Source organism: Falco naumanni, chromosome 3, assembly GCF_017639655.2.
Source record: "Falco naumanni isolate bFalNau1 chromosome 3, bFalNau1.pat, whole genome shotgun sequence".
NCBI classification, from domain to species: domain Eukaryota; kingdom Metazoa; phylum Chordata; class Aves; order Falconiformes; family Falconidae; genus Falco; species Falco naumanni.
This window is the reverse complement of record NC_054056.1, coordinates 7,018,556-7,038,682: the sequence shown is the minus strand read 5'-3', so window position 1 is coordinate 7,038,682 and position 20,127 is coordinate 7,018,556. Positions and strand designations below refer to the sequence as shown.

At 61.4% G+C, this 20,127-nt stretch overlaps 2 protein-coding genes and 1 long non-coding RNA gene across 3 annotated transcripts; 1 reads left to right on the top strand and 2 right to left on the bottom strand.

The window, feature by feature from the left end:
* The first annotated feature begins 220 nt into the window (after nt 1-220).
* On the top strand, nt 221-1,359 carry LOC121085038. Its single transcript, XR_005826932.1, has 2 exons — nt 221-986; nt 1,097-1,359. It is a non-coding gene; the product is annotated as an uncharacterized LOC121085038 (long non-coding RNA).
* Nucleotides 1,360-6,004: 4,645 nt separating this feature from the next.
* LOC121084304 (digestive cysteine proteinase 1-like) lies at nt 6,005-10,167 on the bottom strand. Its single transcript, XM_040585636.1, has 11 exons — nt 10,119-10,167; nt 9,497-9,556; nt 9,060-9,152; nt 8,742-8,914; nt 8,207-8,447; nt 7,572-7,773; nt 7,279-7,472; nt 7,050-7,141; nt 6,802-6,963; nt 6,391-6,580; nt 6,005-6,192 (listed from the first exon to the last, which is right to left on the bottom strand). The coding sequence occupies exons 1-11, from the start codon at nt 10,165-10,167 to the stop codon at nt 6,005-6,007; spliced, it is 1,644 nt and encodes a 547-aa protein (XP_040441570.1).
* A 1,650-nt stretch (nt 10,168-11,817) lies between these two features.
* Nucleotides 11,818-17,629, bottom strand: LOC121085054 (digestive cysteine proteinase 2-like). Its single transcript, XM_040587260.1, has 11 exons — nt 17,510-17,629; nt 16,251-16,310; nt 15,898-15,990; nt 15,608-15,780; nt 14,627-14,870; nt 14,360-14,555; nt 14,044-14,237; nt 13,407-13,498; nt 13,159-13,320; nt 12,357-12,546; nt 11,818-12,122 (listed from the first exon to the last, which is right to left on the bottom strand). The coding sequence occupies exons 1-11, from the start codon at nt 17,559-17,561 to the stop codon at nt 11,935-11,937; spliced, it is 1,644 nt and encodes a 547-aa protein (XP_040443194.1). The 5' UTR covers nt 17,562-17,629; the 3' UTR covers nt 11,818-11,934.
* Between the last annotated feature and the right edge of the window lie 2,498 nt (nt 17,630-20,127).

Below are 20,127 nucleotides of genomic sequence, written 5' to 3'. Positions count from 1 at the left end.
CGCGCGCCGCCGTGATGCAACCGCCCGTCCCGCCCCCCCCTCGCCCCCGTGACGTCCCGGGGGCGCGCGGCGCTGCGGAGGTCGCGCGAGATCGCGCGTGGGGCGTGGGGAAAGGGCGGAGGGGGGGGGCTGGCCCACAAGGCCTTGCGGGAGAGGACCCGGAAGTGGGGCTGGGTCGGGCCGGGGGCTGAGCTGAGCAGAGCTGGGCCGGGGGCTGAGCTAGGCCGAGCCAGAGCCGGGGGAAGGGGCTGGGCTGGGTCAGGCCAGGCCAAGGCCGAGGGAAGGGACTAAGCTGAGCTGGGCCAGGGCCAAGCCTGGGCCGAGGGAAGGGGCAGGGCCGCGCCAGGGGCTGAGTTGAGCTGAGCTGGGCCGGGCCGGGTCAGAGCCGAGGGAGGGGGCTGGCCTGGGCCAGGGTCAAGGGAAGGGGTTGAGCTGGGCAGGGCTGAGCCAGGCCAAGGCCGGGGGAAGGGGCAGAGCCTGGCCAGGCCAGGGCAAGGTGAAAGGCAGGGGGGTAGCTGGTGTGTGTTAGGGGCGAGCAGGTTGAGGGGATGTGCTGGCCCGGGGGAGGCTGGATTTGGGCAGGGAGAGGGGACCCGGCAGGGCTGGGGAGCTGCTGCAGGGAGGGACAGGCCTCTGTGGAGGTGGGTGAAAGGGGGTCAGGCCTGGAGGAAGGGAGGTAGCAGAAGACTGTGGGGAGGAGGAGGTGTCTCTACCTTGAGAGTGGAGCTGAGGGGGAGCAGAGTCACAAGGGCTGGAGACAGAGGCAGGGTAGGGGCAGAGGGAAAACTGTGCCTGAAAGGTTGAGGGAAAGAGAATTGGAGGAAAAGGAAGGAAGAATGAGGTAGGAGGTAATGTCTGCAGCAAAAGGAAAACCTTCACGTGAACTTGTTTCCCCCTTCGCTCTGACTCCAGCAGCTGCTGGCCGGCTGCTAGGGCAGCTGTTCATCTGCAAGCCCCAGGCACAGCCAAGGCCGTGATTTGCATGGGTGGGTCTGCCTGTGGTTTGGGGCAGGGTCAGCGCTGTGTTTACACCACAGCTTGGGTGCTGGAGCTTGCTGCTCCAGGCACTGGGAACATTTGCCCCGTTTCGTTTCAGGTACGAGGCGGGACCCCAGTTGCTGCAGCACAGACAGATCATCCACCGCACACGCAGTGCTCATTTTTTTTAAATCAAGTAGTCATAACTTTTTTTACAATGTGACACAGAACAGCTGCTGTGAGCTCACGTATACGCTGCCTGCCCAAACAAAGCGGGGAATTAAAGCTTCTTGGAGTTAAAAGTTCACTCTGTAGATTCAAGATTGAGTGAACAAAAGGCAGTAACTACTCGGTTGTGTTAATAAAGCCCTAGCAGTGTGATCTGGTTCCTTTTGTGTCTGAATTGCCTGACATTCCTGTGTTCTTGCACCTTTCTCTCTGTAAGACCATAAGAGATCCCTTGAAATCTTTGGGAAACTTCTTTCCCCACTTTTCTTTTTTTTTTTTTTTTTTTTTAACACCAGATGACAGAGTATTCCCAGTCCTAGCTTGTGCAAGTGGTGAAGCTGAAATACGAGATGCTCACTGCAGTGCTCAGTCTTTCCCAAGAAGGACCGGGGGAGTGTCTTGGGTTTTTAGTAAGGCTGCGTGGGTGTGCATATTAAACTGAAATTCTGCTGTGCTTGGCTACCTCGGGGACTAGTTATAATCACCGGGCAAATATGCTGTCTGTAGGAGAAATACTTAATTTCATGAAATTTGTTGCATTGTGCTGGATGCTAGATTGTGATTGGGAAATATCAGTCGGTGAAAGCAGAAGGCAGAGCTTGGCAGAGGCGGTGGATGGCTTTAAACAAAACCCTCCTCGCAGCTCAGGAGCTGCTGTGCTCCGAGGAGAGGTTCTTGGGGAAATCAGGCAGAGGTGGAGGACTGGGGTTGCCCAGCTTTCTGGGGTTTGACAGCGCACCTGGAAAATGTAAACACCACAAGCGATCTCTTGCAAGAAATAAAACCTCAAAGTCGGGGGTGGGGCAGGGGGGGCGGGTTGCCATTATCTCGAGCTGAAGGAAAAGGAACAATTTTGTTTCAGAGCATGAACAACAAACCTGCCAGAGCAGTCACGGCCGCCAAGGGAAAAAGATTTGGCTAAGGAAGAGCATTTGTAAAGCTGCTACTGAAGGAAGTGTAATAAGAAACGTTTAGAAAGCCACTGCCTCGGTGATTTTCCAGGATAGCCTCGTTAGCAGTAAAGCAGTTTCTAGCTTTGCAGAGCCTGAAAGACTTCAGATCACACTGGATGCAACCCTTTGTACCCCAAAAAAGCTCCAGGTGCTGCATTAGATAGCAAAAGTGAGGTGGCCTCCCCCTGAACCATTATGTTTGCCATCCTAAAACCTCAGAGCTCTGTAACACGTGTCCTTTCCCTCCATGAATCACCCAGCTCCATCCTGACCCAGCTCTGGAGACCCAGACCTCCAGAGGCCCCTTCCCCAGGGTGCAGGAGTGTTGTTATGAGCTCATGATCAGCCCCCCCCACCCCCACCCCACCCTGGGTCGTCTGGAGCATTTGGGAGCCAAGAAGTTGCCAAAGCAAGTTTGATTCAGCTGCTGTTCTTTAACACCGTCTGTGGTTCTCTGTAAATCACTAACAGATAATATTTTCATATTCTGGCTCTCTCCATGTCCCCTGCTTTCTGAATAATTACCTTGTTTTGTGCGAGCCGTAAGAGGTTTTCACAGATAATTCATCCAGCACTGAAAGGCAGCCAGCTTTTGGGCTGGAGCACATTTTCTGGCCACCTGGCATTGCTGCACAGAGGTCTGCGCTGGAGCGCAGCTGCCTCCGGAGGGAAGCGCAGTATCCAGGACAGCCGAGGGCAGGGCGAGAAACCAAACCCAGCTGAAATCCCAGCCGCCCTTCCTCGGAGAATAATTTAGCTTGGCAAACTCAGCCCACCCTGAATTTCTGGATGTGTGGACAGATTGATCCCGCAGATCTGGATGCTCTCACCCACAGAAAGGCCGTTTCACTGCAAACAAAACACCTCTCGGGAGCCGTTTGTGGCGGCGTGCTCTGCCTCAGCTTGCATCCCGTGTCCTGGCCGGCGCTGAGCTCTGCGAGAGCGGGTGGGTCAGAGCTCAGCGTGGGGCTGGGATGGCCCCAAGGTTCCCACTGCCGTCCCAGGGTTGATGGGGGGCAGCCAGGAGAAACGATCATCCCTGTGTCAGCTTGTCCTGGCAGCTCCCAGAACGGGCCACCAAAGGTGCCGGGGTTATTGCCGTCATTGCCGTGCTGAGGGGCTTCGAGGAGATGTCAGCAGCCCTGGCCTACAGCCTCCATCACCCTGATGGAGAGCACGATGTCCTCAGCTTTAACATGCACCTTGAGGGCTATCAGCATCTTCACTGTAGACAGGGAGGTTGTTGAGGTAAAAGCCACAGTTAGGGACACTCCCCTGGGAGGTGATGACCACTTGGTGAGCATCTTCATGGATGAATTCTTAAAGAAGCATCAGGAGAGCATCAGGCAGGACAAAGGAGCTGTTGGAGGCTCAGGAAAGCCTGCAAGGGTGCCCAACGGACTCCCACCTCCAGCATGAAAGCCACCATCAGCTTGGACAGCCTCTAGAGGGATCAGCTTGCAGGCAGACGTCCCCATGCCCAGTTCAAGCCCCTGGGCACCAAACGCTTGGCTGGCAGATGCCAAGAAGGAGCAGCTGAACAAGGAGGAGACCCTGAAGGTGGCAGAGGACTCTCAGAAATACCGAGGACTACCTCTGGTCCTGTGTGTTCTGCATGAAGCTGACCTAGGAGACACCTGGAACTGCTTCACCCTGCAGGCCAAGAAGATGGGATTCTCAAGGGGGCATATGGGAGGTAGATGCCAAATCCTCTCAGCTTTCACTCTCCAGGCAGTGCTCGCTCCCCATAAAGCACCAGCCTCAGCTGATATTTCACCATCAAGGTATCACATTTGGGAAGCTGCCTGCATAAGCTGGCAAGCTAGAGGTGCAGGGTATGCAGGCAATGTGCCTTTTCCGAAGGAAGCCTTAAATGCATACCTTTGGGCCAGCTGTGCTTTCAATAAAAAGCAGGACTCAGAGTGGCTGTTCTTTGCTACGCTCTGCAAAACCTGGAGCAACTCTGAGGTTCAGTTGTCGAGGGGAGTCTGGAGGTTGCAGCTCACCCGGGCTGGGAGCCAGAAGCCGAGGCTGGCTCTGGAAACAGCATGGAAACATCAAACGTCTCTTCAGGTATGTCCTTTCTCATTTTCTTCTTTTTCAAATATAATAAATGGATCTTTTTTTAAGTTCCCAGCCATCCTTAACTACCCATGCTCAGAACTGCTATCCCTAATGCCACAAATGCAAAATTTCAGGCTCCTGCTAAATGCTTCCGGGGGGTGCAAAGCCTCCAGCTCTCAAAGCCACCTGCGTGTTCAGCAGCAAATTCAGAACATCACCTATCCAAAGGGAGCCTGAAAGTCACGGTTCCCTGAAAGTCAAAGCATGTTTTATCGACTGCAGTCAAGAGAATCAAAGATCTGGAGACCTGGACTCCCACAGAATAAACCACATTATTCCTGTGCAGTGATCATTTCTCTCCCAGACACGAATTCGAGTCAGCACCCCTGCTGAGAATGATTAAAGACCACTTCAGAAATCAGTGCAGCAAATTGTAAAATAAGCAGGTGAACAAGTGAAAGAAAACAAGAAAATATTATGACCTGCCACCCTCAATTGGGAGCAATCACGTTGCCTGGAAGGAAGCGCTGCTCCCTGGGTGCTGCCGGCCGGTGCTTGCAGTGAGGAAGCGCGGTGGCTGACCCTGGCCGTTTGCTATTAAAAAAAAGGGTGTAGCCATGGGGGGATGTCACTTCTCAACCACCAGAAGCCCATTCTGGGGGAAGATGCAGCCTGTGCGCATGCTGATACAAGCCAGGCTTATACCCCTTTTGTAGGCTCCCCTTGCAGCTGCCTGACTGCTAATTGGGCTCTTAAATTGGGAAGGCAGAGCCTGGTGGTGCCAGCAGCTCTCACCTAGGGGCTCTGGGCTGCCTGCCAGGGTGGATGTGATCTGACCCCCAGGAATGAGCCTTCACACTACCCTGATATCCAGCCTGGACACCCCAAGAGCAGCACTAGCCTCGTTAGCCCCTCAGCTCTTGGTCAGGCTGCCCCATGGCCATGCAGGTTTGGGGTAAGGCACTGGAGCAAGTGGAGACAAAAGGAGCACAACAGCTCTGGGGTGGCAGCTCCAAGCCCAGCTGCTCTCCAGGAGGTTGGAGAAGCCTCCCTGATGTGTCCTGGATGGAATGAGCTGGGTCTCCTTTGGGCTCCCTCCATCCCAAGGGCTCAGCAGGGAAACACTCAGAAGCTCTGCTTTTCCCCCCAGATGCGTGGGGAAACTGAGTCACCAAGCCCTGGCCCACACAGGAGCCCGGGGAGAGGCTGAGCCAAGGAGCCAGGTGTGCCAAGAGACACTGGGGGCTGGGGGCTGCCCTGGTGGGGGGCAGCTCCCTGCTTCCCTGTGTGATGCCGGCAGCAGGGATGGGGTGGTGCAGTTGGGCACAGGAGGGCTCTGAGCCCAGCCCAGCCTCTGAGAGTGGATTCAGGCTCCCTGCTGGGGCAGGGGGTGCTGGCACTTCTGGGGGTGGCACTGAAAACTGGGGTTAGGGCACACAACCCAAACGGGTGAGCCTGGGCTGAGCATTGGGTGAAACTCATCCCACAGAGGGCTGCAGAAGGCAGCCATGGCAAGGGCTGTGGCTGGCAGTGGGGGGGGCTAAGGCTGGTGGAAGACACCTGAGCATGACAGACAGGATCACTTCTACAGGCTTTTATGGCCAAAATGGTAAAATATCTCTCCAGGGGGCTGAGAGCATCCTCCGACCTCCTGGCTGAGCTGCCCCCTTCAGCCCCACAACCACTTCCCAGGGCCCCTCATCCCTCTGCCAGCCCCCCATCCATCTGGAGCTGCCCAAGGGGACACAGAGGGGACAGGGCACATGTGGGGCCGTGTCTCATCAGGCCAGGATGGGGAAGGAGGCGGCAGTGGCCACACCGCAGTTATTGTCCTTCATGGCCATGAGGACGTAGCCATCGTTGCCCCAGTAAGTGGACCAGGAGTTCTTGATGAGCCAGTAGCTCTTGCCTTGCAGGACCCCGTAGCCCACGGCCAGCACTGCGTGGTCCAGCGCCGATGTCTCATTTCCTGGCCAGGAGGAGAGAAGAAAACAGAGCCATCTTCTTCCCCATCCCTTGGAGCTGGAGCTCGTTCCTGATGCAGCGAGTGGCCCCATATCCCCTGGCTCAGAGCTCAGCGGGAAGGTAACTACCACCCGGCAAATATTTTTGCCTATCCCAGCTCCCATGAGCGGGACACAGAGCCCCCTGGGTTGGCTGGACTCACCACAGCGGGGCTCCTCGTAGACACCGTTGGCGTAGAAGGCGAAGGACTTGTGCGAGGCGTCGATGTTGACGGCCACGGGGCCGTGCTTGACCAGCGCAGCCTTCAGCGCGGTGGCGCTGCCCGGCTCCACGCTGGCGTAGCCGGTGAGTCGGCCCAGCAGCTCCGACTGGTTGCAGTGGCAGTAGCCGTTCTAGGGGGGGGAGGCGGGGGTGTCAGCAGGGCAAGTGGGGGGGTCTGACCCACCCCAGCCAGGGGGAAGGAGGGAGAGGGTCAGCTCGGATGGTGCATCCATAAATCAAAGTAGAGCCTCCATCCACTGCCGGAGGCCTGATGGCTGATTTGGGAGCGCCTGGGGGGAAGGATTGGGGAAGGGGTAGCGCTGCACCCCCCAAGCAACACTGCCACCCTCACCTGCCCCAGGTAGGGCCCGTAGGACTCGGTGCTGGCGATGCCACCGTGTTTCTTGATCCACTCGTAGGCTCTCCACTCCTCGCCCCCGTCGCAGGCGTAGTTCCCGAAGCCCCAGGAGCAGTCGATGAGGACTTGTTGGGACAGGGGGGTCAGCACGCCGGTCTGTGGGGGGACACATGCTGCAGGGATGGGGACAGGCACCCTCCAGGCACCCTGGCCATCCCTACGGGGCACAGCCCCGCTCTCACCTTGAGGAAGAGGGCACCCTCCATCGCGCCCGTCGTGGCGAAGCTCCAGCAGGACCCGCAGACAGCCTGGTCCTTCACAGGGGTGACAGCACCTGGGGACAGCGGGACGGGCACACATTTAGCAGAGCAGTGAAGGATGCTACCTGTCCCTCCGCAAACCCTGGCATGCACAGCTGACCCCCGTGCACACTCCAGGCCGGCACACTGGTGGTACCAGCTCCCTCCTCACCATACAGCCGCCAGTCGAGGCTCTCGGGCAGGATGAGGCCGGTGTAGAGCTCGGTGGGGAAGGGCTGCCCGTTGTTGGGAGCCCCGCTCCGGCGCCGGCCCCGCAGGGCAGCCAGCTCCTGGGGCGTGCGGTCGGCCAGGTGGTTCAGCGCCAGCGTGTAGGAGAGCGCGGCGCGGTTCCTCGAGTGCACGAACCTGCAGCAGAGCAGACTTGCTGCCAGAGGGGAGCGAGGGACCACGCTGGCCACCCCAACCCTGAGCACCCCCCCAGCCTGTCCCCCTGGCATCCTGTACCGCATGTTATGGATGAAGGTGCGCTTGCGATGCTCGTGCTCCTCCTCGCTGTCGTAGCTCTTCCCGAACCGCTCCTTGTAGTGGTGGAAGAGGTGGTGGTGGACATGGTCCATCTCTGGTGCCCTCCCCACAAACTCCTGCATGGGGTTGGCCATGATGCGGTGCTCGGGGCTGGCTGTGGGCCACTGCTTGCACTGCACCCCTGCCATGAGACACGGATGCCTCCTGAGCAGGGACAGTCCCTCCCAGCCCCCCAGCCGTGGTGCACAGCGTGGTCACCCCCAAAACCACTGGGGGTGTCCATCCCGTACAGACACATGGGTGCGGGGGTGATCTGCACCCACACTTCCAGAGCCGCTCCCGAGCACCCGCCATCCCACCCAGAACCCTGCGCTCTGGCACGGGGGAGCCAACAGCAGGAAAGCACCTGCATCACCCCAGACATTAATTAAATTCCTCCCCTGCTGTTCTCCCAACCAAAGCAAGTCACCCAAATTATCAGTCTTATAAAAAAAAAAAAAAAAACAAACCAAAACCAAAAAAACACAAACCAAAAACAAACGGTGGAAGGGGTGCTGCATTTTGGTGGCCACACTAGCCACCGGCTGGGCGGCACGGTGGCTGGGGACACTCACCCTCGGGGAGATGGAAGATGCTGGGAGGGAAGCGGTGGCTGAAGGAGGAGTAGTCGATCTCGTACTTGTCATAGTGGGAGCCCAGGAGGCTGTTGAAGCCACGCACCTCGTAGTGCAGGGGCACGGGGCCGTGGGCAGAGCTGCCCACCCGCAGCGTGTAGACGTTCTTCTTGTGACCCCAGTAGGAGACGTTCTGCCAGACGGCGCAGTGCTGCCCACGGAAGCGCTCCTCCCGCACCCGCTGGGCACAGCGCATGCGTCAGGGACCAGGGTGCCACACCGGCACCATGCCCCCAGTGAGCTGGGGCACCCCACAGTGATGGCACCCCATCCTGCGTGATGCCACGCTGGATGTAACCCCTCCACCTCCATCACCCCTGGCCTCATCCAGCCTTGTATTTACCCATACCCAGCCAAGGAAGGCTGCTCGGCCCTTGTAGAGAGGTAGCCATCAAACGCCCTGTACCTATGGGGGTGTCCCTTGTCCCCTCCCCTGCCCCATCCTGCATTTTGGAGGACTGTGCCCGGGGCTCACCTTGAAGTTGTCCAGGCTGGGGAAGACACTCTGCGGGGCGATAAGGTCCCTGTTGGTGCCATTGATGCGGAAGCACTTGCGGACGTTGACCTCCGTCTCCGTCGTCTCAGGCGTCACCTTGAAGCTGGCACCGAAGGGCTCGATGGAGCCAAACTGGTAGGTGACCACTTGGCCTGGGGATGAGGACAGCGTTAAGGTCAAGCCAAGCCCCCGGGTCCTGGTGTGGTGATGGCTGCCAGGGCTTTCCCAGGGCACAGGAGCGTCCTGGGGCAGGAGGAGGGTGAGGGATGGAGGGGACGGACCCCTTTCTGCACCCACCGCCGTAGTACTCGATGCGGCTTTTCCCACCGGTGAGGTTGTACCAGGCTTCGAAGGGCTCCCTGATCTCTGCGTAAGGCAGGCTGATGACTCCTGCGGACACAGAGGGGCTGGGCTCGGGGGGCTGCGGGGGGCTGATCCCCAGGGACATCCCCCATCCCCCTGCCCCGAGCCTGTGGCTGAGAGGGGAGCACAGGGTGGGCAGGGAGCACCCCAGGGCCCCACAGCATCACCCCCTTCCTCCACCCCTGGCCACCACCGGCAGCACCCCACGGCAGCGATGCACCCCAGCCCCTGGGTTTCATGGGGGAATTGGAGCCTCCTGGGCTTGGGCACGTCACATGGGAGCTGGTGGCTGGAGGTGCCCGAGGGACCCCCTCGGGCAGCATGGCAGCGATGGCACCATCCCAGTGGGGTGCCCTGTCCCCAAGCCCTACCTGTGACATGGTAGATGTCCCCAAATGTGGGTGTCTCCAGAGAAGCTCTGCACTCTGCTTCTAGAAGAAAACCAGAAACAAACCCCGAACCCCTTTACACTGCTGATTACCCAGCTCTCCATGGCAGGGGCTGGCAGCAGTGCTGGTCCCTGGCTCATTGTCCCCCCGGAGAGGGGGACAGCCCCAGGGGAGCCCGTGCTGGTGGCAGTGCTGGGAAGGCTCCCACCTGCCTGGGCAGTGCAGACAACAGGGGTCTGCAAGCCGGGGCTCCCTGCTTCTCCACCAGCTCTCTGGCCAATCCAGAGCTGCCACCCCCACCCCCCCCCCCCACTCTCCTTGGGGTGCAGCCAGCTCAGGGGTACCCCAAGCCCCCATGCACACCCCAGGACATGAGGGGCAACTGTATGCACCCCCATATGGCACACGCAGAGTGTGCCCACTGTCCCTGCACTACTCCAGGCACAGGGGTAGGGACAGGGCAGCCCCATCCCAAGGCCAGGACCCCACAGCAGCCCAGGACCACCGCAGTGCCCAGGCTAAGGGGCACAATGGCATCCCCCTGTGACGGGGGCACGGCCTCGGTGTGTTCCCCCCTGCGAGCTTGGTCAAGGTGGGTGCTTACCCAGCATCGTGGTGGCCCCCAGCACCAGCAGCCACCCCAGCCCCTCCATCCTGCGCACTCCAGCCCTGCACCCATGGGTGGCTTAAATATGGCTGGTGGGTGGGCAAAGAGCTGCAGGCAGCCAACAGGCAGAGCCCCGTCCTTCCCTTGGCTGGGGCTAGACCAAGGAGGAGGTGTGGCTTTACATTGCCCCCCCATGGGCACCCATGGGTGCCTTTCTCACCCATACTAGGGTGGGTGCTGATGCTGTGTGCTTGCAGGGTTTGGGGCAGGGGGAGCAGGATGGGACCCAGACCCCTGTGGGACCCCATGGCATGGCCATCCCCTGGGGCAAGGGTGGGTGCCCCAGGGATCGGGGGCTTGGTGCTGGGGTCCCTTTGCTCCCACCCATCCTGCATGGCAGTTTGCAGCCAGGCTTTGCTGCAATCAGTGTGCTGCGAGCAGGGGGAGCATCGGCAGCAACCCAAGGCAATGGGACCCTGCCAGGCACCCCAGAGCCCCTCTGGGTGCTCCCTGCCCTCCTGGAACAGGAGCCAAGGTGTCCCACCAAAGGCAGCGCTGGGCAGTGGTGGGGAGATGGGGCCCGATGGCATCCCTGCATCCTTCTGCATACACCACCAGGGGCAAGGATGCAGTTGTGGGGGGGGGGGGGTAATTGGAAAAAGGGGAAAGATGCAGATGAAATGTCAAGAGTGACATGGAAAAACAGACCCTGTGAGGAGAGCAGCGGTGTCACTGCAGCAGAGTGGCCTTCACCCCTCCCACTTGCTGCGCGTCCAGCTGGCCCCCAGCCCAAGGTGACAGTGAGCGCCTGTGGGGTTGCCTGAGCCCAAAACAAAGCCGATAAGGGCTTGGCATAGCCTGGCTGCATGTGCCACGGGCTGTCGGGTCCAATTCAGCCGTACCCCTGGGTGCAGGGCTGGGCTGATGCACCCCGTACTGCAGCACCTCCCCAGGGACCAGCACCACCACTTCAAAGCACCCCAACCCACACAGAGATGCATCCTGCCCCAGGGATGTACCAGCGAAGACAGGAGACCACCAGGGTCAGGACAGAGGCACCTTCCCACCCCGTCTGCGGGATCCTCATGCGCTGACCCTGCTCTCCCAGGAGGGCTCGATTCTGAACTAGGAGCACCCAGGTGAGCCATGGCCATGGTGTAAAGTGCCTTTCCTGGAGGGGGGCAGCCCCACAGGGTGAAGGGGAGCCTGGCTCGTGGCGTTGGCAAACACCGCCGGTGACATCCCCACCCATAGCCACAACAGGGACCTGGGCAGTGGGGCAGAGGGTGGCTGCCTTCCCCCCTCCCCAACACCCCACCAGGAATTTCTTGTCTCAGCAGGAGTCCCTGGGGTTGTTTGTGCTCCACCTTGAGAGATAGGGCTGGAAAAGCCGCTCCCCTCGCCCTGGGTGTCTGGGACTGTCTGCAAGAGCCAGCTGGCTCTGCCAGGCGGCGTGGTCCCCTCGCCAGGAGGCCCCTGTGGTCCCACAGGACAAAGAAAAACAAGCTGGGGGACAGGGACCTGTGCAGGGGACAGATGTGTTGCATGCTGCAGGCACTGGGGTCTGCAAAGGGGGCAGAGCTGGGCGGCCAGCGACTGAGTCCCTGCTGTAGAAGCAAACCAGTATTTTTCCAAGGTCTTTATTGGCAAGCCCACAGCTGGGTCCCCATCCTGCCCCTTGTCCAGCACCCCATGGCCCTGTCCCACTGTGTGCCCAGCTTCCTGCTGCGTGATGGCTCACACTGAAGGGCTGCTCCAGGGATGCGTGTCGAAAGCATCACCGAGGGCTCTCCCTGCAGAGCTGAGAGGTGGCTCAGGCCAGGATGGGGTAGGTGGCTTCGGTGGCCACACCGCAGTTATTGTCCTTCATGGCCATGAGGATGTAGCCATCATTGCCCCAGTATGTGGACCAGGAGTTCTTGATGAGCCAGTAGGTCTCTCCCTGCAGGACCCCATAGCCCACGGCCAGCACTGCGTGGTCCAGCTCTCCAGGCTTGTTTGCTGCAGGGGACAACACAGGAGATGGCTCGTTCAGAACATCCCTGTCCCGTGAGCATCCCTGCTCCCGTGAGCATCCCTGCTCCCAGGGCTGCTGCAGCGCTGCGGAGGGCTGCGGGGCCGGTTCCCTCCTTCACCCCTGCCAAAGCTGCTTGACAGCAGGGAGGGAAACATGGGTGTCCTGGCATCTCCCTGGGCACCCAGGTGCTCCCGTGCCCTGTGTGTCCTCCAACTCACCACACTTGGGCTCATAGTAGATGCCGTTGGAGTAGAAGGAGAAGGTCTTGTGCGAGGCGTCGATGCTGACGGCCACAGGGCCATGCTTGTAGATGGCGGCTTTGACTGCCGTGATGTTGCCTGAGGTGACGTTGACATAGCCCGTGATCTTGGCCAGCATCTCAGATTGGTTGTAGTGGCACAAGCCGTTCTGTGGGACCCCGAGGGGGAACACTGTGTCATCAGGAGCCCCCAGGTACCCGCACGAGGACGCTGCCCCCGTGCAGCTCTGCTCTAATGCAGGGAGTGATCTAGGATTCAGGCTGAGGCAGCATCCCAGCTCTGACCCCTCTGTCATCCCCTGCCCACCACGGTGGGGGCATTTTCCTGGTTGCTGCAGGGACACAGCATTTCCTACATGCAGCACCGGGAGCTGGCCCTGCACCTGAAGCCTTTGGGGAATTGTTGCCCATGTTTTGCAGCCAGGTCCCCGTCCCAGGGAAGCCCTGCTCCATCCCTGCACCCCAGGGTATGGAGGGACCCATGGCACCACCCATGGGCGGAGGAGCCTTGTCCCTGTTTTGCAAGAAGAGAAACCGAGGCACGTGGTGATGAAACCACCCAGCTGAGCCCCGGGGCTTGGCTTTGGACTGTGCTTTGAACAGCAGGGTGCCTGGCGCCTCAGGGACAAGGTGACATCCCCATCTCCAGAGCCCATTAGTGCCTCTGACCCATCCTGAGCAGCCCCATCGTGGCTTTAAAGTCCCAGAACACACATCCTGAGAGCTGGGGGACCCCGGCAGGGACACGGGGCCACCCTCACCTGCCCCTTGTAGGTGCCGTAAGACTCGGTGCTGGCGATGCCACCGTGTTTCTTGATCCACTCGTAGGCTCTCCACTCCTCGCCCCCGTCGCAGGCGTAGTTCCCGAAGCCCCAGGAGCAGTCGATGAGGACTTGTTGGGACAGGGGGGTCAGCACGCCGGTCTGTGGGGGGACACATGCTGCAGGGATGGGGACAGGCACCCTCCAGGCACCCTGGCCATCCCTACGGGGCACAGCCCCGCTCTCACCTTGAGGAAGAGGGCACCCTCCATCGCGCCCGTTGTGGCGAAGCTCCAGCAGGACCCGCAGACAGCCTGGTCCTTCACAGGGGTGACAGCACCTGGGGACAGCGGGACAGGGGGGTGAGAGGCTGGCGTGGCACTGGGGGGTGATGGCAGGTGGAAGGGAAACCAAGGCAGGAGTTGGGGACTTGCTGTGCTCCCAGAGCCGGCGCAGCCAGGTCTTGGTGCTAATCAGGGTGGGGGAAAATGTACCAGCAAACTGGGGGGATTCCTGCCCTTGGGTTGGGGCAAGCTCTGGGGGGGTCCCTCCCAGCTGATGGGGACATGGACGAAACCAGATGTGGCTTCAGATGCCACATGTGTCCCTGAGGCGCCAGACTGCATGAGGGCCAAGTGCTGACCGAGCTGCCTTTTGCTGGATAAGCCCCGCTTCTTTCTTCCAGTTGCTGAGCAGAGCAGGGGCCACAGGGACATGGGGACCACAGGGGACCTTGCAGCCCCACGGGCTCCTCAGCACGGTGATGGAGAGCAGGGTGGCTCGGTGGTACATCGCGCTGGCCGGGATGAGTAGCACTCACAGCCTCCACATCGCAGCCTCACGCCATCCCGCAGCACCCCGCCGTCCCGCCGCCCCTGCACCTACCGTACATGCGCCAGTCGAGGCTCTCGGGCAGGATGAGGCCGGTGTAGAGCTCGGTGGGGAAGGGCTGCCCGTTGTTGGGAGCCCCGCTCCGGCGCCGGCCCCGCAGGGCAGCCAGCTCCTGGGGCGTGCGGTCGGCCAGGTGGTTCAGCGCCAGCGTGTAGGAGAGCGCGGCGCGGTTCCTCGAGTGCACGAACCTGCCACCGCGACGGGGATGGCACCAGCCGGCACCGATGCCATCTCCCACCGCAGCAGCGGTGAAACCCCCCGGGGACGAGGAGCACCCCTGGGGTGTCGGCATCCCCCCGTCTGCCTGTACCTCATGTTGTGCACGAAGATGCTCTGCCTGTGCTCCAGCTCCCGCGCGGAGCCGTACTGCCGCCCCAGCCGCCTGCGGTAGTGGTGGAAAACCTCGTGGGCCCAGGGCTGGTGCCGTCCCACCAGATCCTCCATGGGGTTTGCCAGCACCCGGTGCTCCGCCACGCTCCCCGGCAGGACCCCACACTTCTTGGTCTCTGGGGAGCAAGGAGGGGATGCCATCAGCCCGAGCCCCACGGGCAGGATGGGGGGCCCCTTCCCGGCTCACCATTGACGGGGATGTCGAAGACGGAGGGGGGGAAGCTGTTGTCGAAGTCGCTGTAGGCGATCTCGTACTTGTCGTAGTGGGAGCCCAGCAGGCTGTTGTAGCCCCGCATCTCGTAGTGGACGGGGGCCACCCCACAGCTGGAGTTGGTCACCCACAGGGTGTAGACGTTCTTCTTCTGCGCCCAGCGAGTGACGTTCTGCCACACAGCACAGTACCGGCCCCGGTAGTACTCCTCACGCAGGAACTGGGGGGGACACCGCGTCAGGGAGAGGGGGACCTGGGTGGGGACCCCACAATCCCCCCCTGCTCCCCATCATCCAGCCCTTTTGCAGGATCCTGTTGCTCCCAGCACACATACAGCGCCTTGCACCAGCCCCCACTGGGATCTCCGGCTCGATCAAGTGGCTCCATGGCCATTAGCACACATGCACGGGATGGAAAGCAGGGCGAGGATTTGGGGTGCAACAAAGGACAGACCCCCCCCATCCATCCCTGGGCACACCCCAACGCGCACAGTGCTGTATGTGCACCCATAGTGGGGGGGAGCCTGTCTGCACCCCCTCTCCAAAAGGCTCTGGGTGTTCCCAAGCCCTCGACCTGCGGGCACGTGTCTGGCTTGGTGACAGCTTGCTGTCCCTGCTGCTCACGTGCTGCCCCCAGCCCTGCCGGAGGCTGGGGCCAACAGGAGCTGAGCTGCCGTGTAGCAACTTGCCTGAGCCATCCCCAAACCCCGGTGTTCATGTGGGCTGCGACACGTTCCAACACGGCTGCTGAGATTGGGAAAGGAGTCGGGAGTCCGGCCCCGATCCGGGTGGGGAAGTGACCCTCCCTGTGCCCTGGGGTGCAGGGGCATGTTCTGGCCTGTCCCAGCACCCTGCAGCCCCTGGGATGGAGAGGAGCACCCCCAGCTGCCCAGCACCCCACCCAGAGCCTGAAGATGCTCCGGGCAGCGGGTCGGATCCAGGCTCTGGCGTTTCTCACCTTGAAGCCATCAATGCTGGGGAAGACGCTCTGAGCCTTGACCACGTCCTCCTTGGAGCCGGGCAGCTGGAAGCATTTCCTGGTGTTCACCTCCTTCTCGGTGGTCTCTGGCGTGATCTTGTACCGCATCCCATAGGGCTTCACCGCTGCCAGCTGGTAGGTTATCACCTGCCCTGTGCCGGTGAGAAGGGGAAACTGAGGCACGGTGGTCCTGCCTGCGCCCTGCCTTTGCAGAGGGGGGGCGTGCAGGGCAGGCACAGCCCACAGCGGATGGACGCCCACCTGCTTACCCCCATAATATTGGATCCGGCTCTTGTTTCCCGTCAGGTTGTACCAGGCTTCGAAGGGCTCCTCGATCTCGGCATAGGGCAGGTTAATGACACCTGCGAGGTCCCCAGCATGGGACATGGGTCAGCCCCAAGGACTCAGCACCCCAGCACCCCTCCCTGAGTCCCCCAGCACCCACAGAGCATGCGGACCCGCAGCCAACAGAGCTGTTTTCCCCATGGGTGCCAGGTCAAGGGGAGGCACTCGGCTGTGGGAAGCTGCCCCAGTTTGGCACTGGGACAGCCCGATCCTGCCCGGTGCTGAGCATCCTCCGCTCCCCTCACCCCCAGCAAAGGGCGCTGTGGGGTCCTGTTACCTCGGACATGGTAGATGGAGCCGAAATGAGGAGGTGGCCGGGAGAGCCCATAGTCCTGTCCTGAAAGGCAGAGAGGGGCAAGGGTGAGTGGGGGCTGCCCCCCCGCCATGGCCGAGCTGGGGATGGGGTGCTTGGGGCAGGAGGCTGCCCGAGCCAGGGGTCCCCTTCCCTGCAGCCCCTTCTGCTCAGGGCAGGGGGGCTTGGCCAAAAGCAGCTCCACGAGCCCACCAGCGGCACATGGAAAGGGCACTGATGCACTGACACCCTTCCAGGGCCAGATCCAGGGTCAGCACTGCGCCATGACCTCCTGCTACACTGGAGCGAGCCCAGTGATGTTGCACCCCCAGGGAGCCCCAGCTGCTGGGGTGGCTGTTGGGATAATGTCCCTGTGGAAGGCAGTGTCACCCCCAGGGTGACATGGCCATGGCTTTGGGTGATGTTGCCATGGGGGGGTGCAGCCAAGCTGTCCCCTGACAGGCAAGGCATGGTTGAAAGGTGCCAGGGAGCTGGCTGGTCCTCGCTGGCATCTCCCAGTGACCTTCCCAATCTCCCTCCGGGCTCCCAGCTTGTGCAACCCCACGCCAACACACCCGCAACTGGGAATGGGCCTTTTCCCTCCGTCAGCGTCTGCCTTCTCGCCTGGAGCGACCCAGCAGCGTCTGCCCCGTGCTCAGCCCCGGGCAGCTGGGACCAGACCTGCCCCTGCTGCTGCACCTGAAAGCCGGGGGGGGCAGGGACTGGCAGCCCCCGCTGCCTCCGCCCCATCCCATCCCATGGGTGCCTGTCGCACCCCGGGGCTGGGCACCCACAGGTGGTGCCCATGGCGGGGGGAGCAGCGATAGATCCAGCGTAGACCCTGCGGGGGTACGGGCCTGTACCCCCCACCCTGTCTCCTCCTGCTGCTGCCAGTGACAGCCTGCCTGGCTCCCCTGCCCGCCTTCCCTGCCTGCTCTTCGCAGGCAGCAAAGCCAGGGAAACAGCTTGTGCTTGTGCACAGGTTAATGCCCATCTGGCTCGATTTAGCTTTATTTTCACCCCCGCAGCCCCGCCAAGCCCTCAAGGGGCATCCCCCCCACCCACCCCTTCGCCACCCCTTGCAACTCTCCTCTGTCTCGGCGAAACTGCAAATCTGGGGACCCAACAAGCAAGGAATCACTTCCCCAGTGGTGCAGCAGCAGGGAAGCAAGACCTGCCTGGGTGACCCCCACTCCCATCCCCAGGGTGCTCGGCAGGGACAGTGCCACGGGGGACAGACTCACCCCAGACGGTGGCGCAGAGCGCAGAGACCACCAGCCAGCGGAGAACACCCATCCTTGCCGCCCCGGCTCGCCCAGCACCAGCTCTCACCTCTAAGCCAGGGCTGGCAGTGGAAGCAGAGCAGAAGCCAGGGCCCTCCCCAGAGGAGGGAAGGAACCAGCATCATGTGGTGCCTGGCGGGGTGCGCAGGGGGCCGGGCACCCCGGGGTGCTTGGTGGGAAGCGTGTCTCGGCAGGGTGCCTGCGGAGGGAGATGGAGCAATGCTGGGTGCTGCAGGGGGACGGGAGGTGCAGGATGAGCCCTGATGAGCCCCGAGCAGCGTGGTGGTGGGGTGCAGAATGGGCGGATCCATGCCCCCACCCCCCCACCCCGGCAATGCAATGGGGTGCTTGGGGCTGCGTGTCCCCTTCTTGTGCACCTCCTTGTCCAGGGGTGCAAGGGAGAGGAGCATCCCTGAGGCTGGGGAGCTCTTCACCAGGCAGCCCCGATGCCGGAGTGATGGGCGGGAGGCAGTGCCCGCAGCAGGGGAGCAGGGCTGTGAGCAGCTTGGCATTACCGAGACTGGGAGCAGTGGGAACCCTTTGCTGGGGGGCTTGCAGGGAAAGGAGGGCTGAGCTGGCCATGGGGCACAGGGAAATGTGAGCACCCCACAGCCAGCTCTGAAGGGACAGGCTGAGCCACCCCAGCACCCAGAGTTTGGGCAGGGGGCTAGAAATGATGCATGTCACCCCTTGCTGCTCAGCATCTCTGGCTGCAAGGAGGGAAACTGAGGCACAGGGCGGCAGCTGGGCTGAAAGAGAGAGCCTGGTCTAGCAAGGCAAGGGAGCATCACCTCCAACCCAGGGAAGCCACCCACCTTCCCCCACACCCTTCCCTGCCTCTGAGGGCTTTGGGGGGCCCCCTGCCCCCTCAGACAATGGGGCAGAGATGGGGACACTCCTGGGGGGGGGGGATTTACATGCCACCACCCCAATTTCCATCCACACACAGGTAGCAGGTTGGGAGCCCTCTTGGCAAGGCTACTCCCCAGCCCAGGGGGATGTCCCGTGCCAGGCAGGGATCCCAAGGGATGGGAGAGCCCACGAGACCCCCTGCCCCATGCTGCCTGCTCCCTGGGGGTGGGCATTCAGCATCTCTGGCACCTCAGCACCTGTCCTGCCCTGTGCCAGAGCACCCTGCTGGGGTACAGGCAGCTGGGGGTGGGGACGAGGGACAGACGACACAAGGCTGAGCCAGCTCTTTTCAAGGTGGAGGGCAAATGCCCTCCCAGGGGCTGAAGCTGGGCAGAAACACCTGGGGCCAGGATTTGGGATGGGTCCTGGGAGCCCAGGTGGAGCCTGGAGGGGCTCAGCACTCTGCAGGTGGCCGCTGATGACAGCCCCTGTCCCTGCTGTGCCCACAGTGACAGGGGCTGGCTCCATCCCTGACAGGGGCTGGAACCCCCACCCCAGCAAGGCTCAGAGAGCCCCGAAAACCCCCACAGCTGGAACTAAAAGGGAGCTGTGGTCCCAAGACGAGTTGGGGGGTGACAAGGTGAGTGTGGCATCAGCCTGGGGGGCAGGTCCCCATGCTGGTGGGGACCTGGGACCTCTGCCAGCCCTGCCTCCCCCCTCCGTGAGAACAGGAAACGCTGGGGCCAGACTCACCGTCACACAGGAAAGCGGTCAGTCTTTGAGGGCTAGCCACAGGGTGAGGAGGAGGAGGAGGAAGGCTCTGGAGAGGTGGGCAAGGACCCCCATCCACCAGCATGCAATCCAGCCCGGCTCTGCAGGGAGATGGGGCGGCTGAGCTGGGATGCAGCCAGCTCTAGGCTGGAGTGTGGCCGCAGCCCCCCACTCTCCCTTTGCACCCTCATCATCCCCCCCCCCCCCCCCAGAGCACAGCCTATGCAGGAAACTGCGGCGGGGGGAGGGGGGGGCACATAAAAATACCACCAGCCCCTCACTGTTACTGTCCCTTGTGGTGAGAGGGTGGCTGGGGGCCGGGGCTGTGCAGGATCGGGCCCAGGGAGAGCTGGAGAGGGTATTTCCAGCCGTGTGTGTGTCTGTGTCTGTGTGTGTCTGTGTGTGTCTGCATGTCTGTGTGTGTGTCTGCATGTGTGTGTCTGCATGTGTGTGTCTGCGTGTGTGTGTGTCTACGTGTCTGTGCGTGTGTCTGTGCGTGTATTTGTGTGTGTGTTTGTGTGTCTGCATGTCTGTGTGTGTCTGCATGTGTGTGTCTGTGTGTCTGTGTGTGTGTTTGTGTGTCTGCGTGTGTGTGTCTCTGTGTGTGTGTCTGTGTCTCTGTGTGTGTCTCTGTGTGTGTCTGTGTGTGTCTCTGTGTGTCTGTGTCTGTCTCTGTGTGTGTGTCTGTGTGTGTGTTTGTGTGTCTGCATGTGTGTGTCTGCGTGTGTGTGTCTGCGTGTGTGTGCGTGTGTCTGTGTGTGTCTCTGTGTGTGTCTGCATGTCTGTGTGTGTGTGTGTGTCTGTGTGTGTGTCTGTGTGTGTCTGTGTGTGTATTTGTGTGTCTGCATGTCTGTGTGTGTGTCTGTGTGTGTCTGTGCGTCTGTCTGTGTGTGTGTGTCTGTGTGCGTGCGTGTGTGTGCGTGTGCGCGCCTTGGAGGGGTGGCTTCCCTGCACCC

Coding starts and splice junctions, on each gene's coding strand:
- LOC121084304 (XM_040585636.1), bottom strand. CDS start 10,167: ATGGAGGGGCTGGGGTGGCTGCTGGTGCTGGGGGCCACCACGATGCTG. Junction 8,448..8,741: donor CCAGCCTGGACAACTTCAAG/GTGAGCCCCGGG, acceptor CGCTGTGCCCAG/CGGGTGCGGGAGGAGCGCTT. Junction 6,193..6,390: donor CTACGAGGAGCCCCGCTGTG/GTGAGTCCAGCC, acceptor CCTCCTGGCCAG/GAAATGAGACATCGGCGCTG.
- LOC121085054 (XM_040587260.1), bottom strand. CDS start 17,561: ATGGGTGTTCTCCGCTGGCTGGTGGTCTCTGCGCTCTGCGCCACCGTC. Junction 15,781..15,897: donor CCGGATCCAATATTATGGGG/GTAAGCAGGTGG, acceptor TCACCGGCACAG/GGCAGGTGATAACCTACCAG. Junction 13,321..13,406: donor AGGGTGCCCTCTTCCTCAAG/GTGAGAGCGGGG, acceptor GTCCCCCCACAG/ACCGGCGTGCTGACCCCCCT.